General features: G+C 36.8%; 1 protein-coding gene across 1 annotated transcript; it reads right to left on the bottom strand.

Annotated features, from left to right (window-relative positions):
- Nucleotides 1-419: 419 nt before the first annotated feature.
- Nucleotides 420-1,671, bottom strand: LOC112510000 (AT-hook motif nuclear-localized protein 17). Its single transcript, XM_025115243.1, has one exon. The coding sequence runs from the start codon at nt 1,636-1,638 to the stop codon at nt 697-699; it is 942 nt and encodes a 313-aa protein (XP_024971011.1). The 5' UTR covers nt 1,639-1,671; the 3' UTR covers nt 420-696.
- Nucleotides 1,672-3,900: the final 2,229 nt, after the last annotated feature.

Raw genomic sequence — 3,900 nt, forward strand, 5'->3', positions numbered from 1 at the left:
TTTCTTCATTCATTGTCAATGTCACGACCTTCAAAGTTACCTCTTTTTTTAACCCCCCCATTTACTCTGTAGTTTCGGTCGTCATTATCATCATGCCATTGCCAAATACACATATGACATATCAAGTGTAGAATGGGGTACATCCTATCGGTGTGAATACAGTGGGAGATATCAGGGTAAAAACAGTCGTTTTCTAACCAAACTAAAGCTCTTCTTTCTAAATTACTGACTACCTAATTATTGTTCTTGTTAATTAAGAGACGAAAAAGAATTACGATATCACAGAATAAAACGAGTTTGTTAACTTACAACTGTTCATGTTCAAAACGAAGGTAAAACCGTCTCTTTTCTTTTTAACTTCCGCAAAGATCGATTATTTAGTTTACGAGAAGTAAAAAGATAGCTAGTAGCCTAGAACAAGTTGATAAAGATAAGAAGTTACTCTAAAAACCTGATAGAAAACTCAATGATGATTTTGCAGCTCCATTAACGAGAGTGAAGAAAGATGAATCAAGAATTACGGTGTGTTCTTGGTTCATAAGAACATATTAATGATCAAGAAAACTAGCGATGATATTTGATTGAAGGATAAAGATCAAAAGTTACCCAAAAACCCTAATGAAAAATGAAAAAAAGTTGTGAAGATGAAGCGATCCTTTAACGACTTCTCAGAGAAGGTCGATCAATTTTTATCTTTCAATACGGTGGTGGGTGTGGCGGAGCTTGCCGTGCTGTAGGCGCCCAGATAACATCAGAAGGCAGGTGGCAGCTATACAACGACATTGAATCTGCCGCCGTTGATGGCGGGAGATGATGCCCACCGCTATCTCCGCCAGCTGAACCTGCTGGTGGAGACTGGTCACTTGCTGCAGCCGACCCAGTCCCACCGCCGGAATTTCTAAGGTGGTTGTCGTCTTCTTCGGATGGTAACCGGTGGTAGAGAGGGTTATTAAACGACGCCGCTATGATGTATACTGTTCCGGCGGATATGAGTTGACCGGCGACTGCTCCTCCCACTATCTGCCCTTGTGGACCTGCTAATGATATAGTGAACCCGTTTGCGAAAGGTGCCACGGCGGAGGATAGAGATAACGACGGGAGCACGGTGGCAGAGATTGAAAGTATATCGAACCGACCGTGGAAAGTGACGGTGGCACCAGGGGTGGTGGAGGGTTGTCGGAGGGTAACGTTAGCTACAGTTCCAGAACCGGTTAAAACACAGAGTCCCATATTCCGTTTCCGGCAGTATCGAGCGACGGCGTCGACGATATCAGTTCCTCCGGGGAGTTCAAGCACATATGGAGACATAGACGGGTCGGGTTCTCGGGTAATGACGATGGGTGGTTTGGGTTTGTTCTTGGATCCTGGTGGACGTCCTCTGGGTCGTCTGATGACCTCGATGGATGCTCCGTCGTTACCGGTGGTGCTGACATCGTTCTTGGTGGGAGTGGCATGGCCACGGCTGTCAGCTTCCTCGGATGTGTTGCTGCGCTGAAAATGGTGGCCGGTAATGGCGAAATGCTGTGGTGGAGGAGGAGGTGTCTGTTGTTGGTGGTGGTGGTGGTGGTGGTGGTGGAATTTGGAGAACATGGTGGTGGAAGGGTGAGGATCTTTATCATCTCGATATTCTCCTTTCATTTTTTCTATATTTAAACAATCTATTTCTTTTTTGAAAATTGAATCTTTATAAATGGAAAAAAGGGTGGTTCGTGTGTGTGTTTTTAGTGTGTGTGAGAGAGTAAAAGAGATCCACAGAGAGAGAGAGAGAAGGAAACAGTGGAGAAAGAGGAGAAGAGATGACGGTGGGTGAGCTTGGAATTCAAGTAAAGATTGCGCCGCTGGTTGAAAGGTAAGGTGGGACCCACTGCGTGCAACTGTGTGAAAAAGAAAGAAAAACAAAATTTCTGAAAAATTTGACAAATTCCATTCATACCGCTTAAAAGAGAAACAAATATATATAATATATTTCAAAATATCAGAAAATATATATTTTAGTTTATTAATGAGAAATAAATTAAATATTCTCTCTTTTTTTTAATTAAAAACTTCTCTAAATTTAAATTTTTTTATATTTCTTTATATTCTATTTTACCATATATACTAGAGACTTAATCATATTTTTATTACTTTATTAGTTAATTAATAATGTATTAACTAAAAGATATAACTTTTTAATGCAATAAACTTAATCATATTTCTAAGATTAAAACAAATTAAAAATAACATTTATGGTTATTCATTATTTTATAAAATAAATAATGTTATTAGAAATAAAATAACATTTACAATGTTATTCATCTTCTTAAAGAACAACTATTCAATTTTCTCTTGGAGTAATTATTTAGGTTAGCTTGTTATCTGGATAGCATATTAGTTAAATTTATTTTGTAGTGTCTTAGCCTGTATATATATTAAGACCTATTGTATTGAACAGGGAGTTTTTGGTAGTTGTTAAATGATTTGGTGGAGATTATTAAGTGAACATAATGATTAATAGGCTTCCATGATAGTGCAAAATGAAATATAATTGTTTGGCAATTGTTTACAATGTAATTAGAGCGCTAAATAGTTAAGGGAGATCCAAGATGCAAAATCATTCAGAGGATTTTAGAACTTTTAAGAGACAGATTTTTTTGCCAAACAAGATTCACCTCTTAATGATTCAAAGATTGTCTCTTAATAGAACTATTAAGAGATAAACAAACAATCCCTAAGACTTATAAAAATTACCTAAACTCTCTCTCTCTCTCTCCCTCTCTCTCTCCTTTCCCTGTTTTACCACATTTTATGACATGAGCTTTTTACACATCCACAAATTTAGTAACTAGGACCAAAAGCAAGTATATAGTTAATCCCAATATCGTCTTTCAAGTAATAAAATGATACAAGTACCGAGTAGCGTCCATAGGAATCAGAGTAAAAGTTTAATAAAAGTAATATGAAGGAAATGATTTCAGATGATGACTTTGAAGACTTTGATATGTGTGAGTTATTACTTGATGAAATTAACAAATAATAAAAGAAAGTCAAGATGTAAGAGTTGGGGTGAGATGTAAATACAAATTCCAGTAGATCAGTGCTGTCAAAATGTTACAACATGCAATTAGGAACAACTATTTTCACCATTTATTTTGAGGGTATTCCCTCGGACTTCACCATTGCATTGATATTATGACTTTCAACTCATATCTCTATGTAGTATCCAGTGTAGACAAAATGACAAATGATATCCTCAAAAAATACGGATAAACAAATTTCTTTGTTAAAAATCACTCTTTCGAGCGGATTCCCATATCATTCAAGTTGACGTGTTCCGAATGGCTCATTTCTAACTCCATTCCACTTTAACACTTCAAAGTAATCAACTTGTTGAGAATTAACCAATTTAGAAAACAAGTTAACAAATCTCTTTGTCAGCAACTCTCTCAAGTCTACTTCTCATATCATCCAAATGGATGTGCAATCAATGGCTCAGCTTAGAGTCCATGACACTTTAACAATTTAACACTTTATAGTGATCAACTCGTTGAGAAGTATCATTGGTTTTGGGGGTGTGATACACACTAATATTTAGTGGTAAACCACTCTTTTCTTCTCATTAGTGCGTATCACACCGCCAAACTAGAAAAGTTACTTGTTCCCAAGCAACCAAAATACAACTAAATGACTCAAGTTTTGCAGAATTTGCAAGAAGATGCATTAAGTGCACATAACATGTTGATCATACCAAATATGCAAAGTATAGCTTATCATAAATCCAAGTGAGCTCATCTTAATCTGTCCATGAGAACCATAGGCTAGCATTATTTTTTTTGTTATGCTCAACACATCTTATGTCTAAGATCAAAAGGGATTTTGAGTCACTAGTTCACTCTGTGTGGCATATTTTACTCACTTCTG

Source organism: Cynara cardunculus (genome assembly GCF_001531365.2).
Source record: "Cynara cardunculus var. scolymus isolate 2C chromosome LG 3, CcrdV1, whole genome shotgun sequence".
In the NCBI taxonomy this organism is placed as follows: Eukaryota; Viridiplantae; Streptophyta; class Magnoliopsida; order Asterales; family Asteraceae; genus Cynara; species Cynara cardunculus.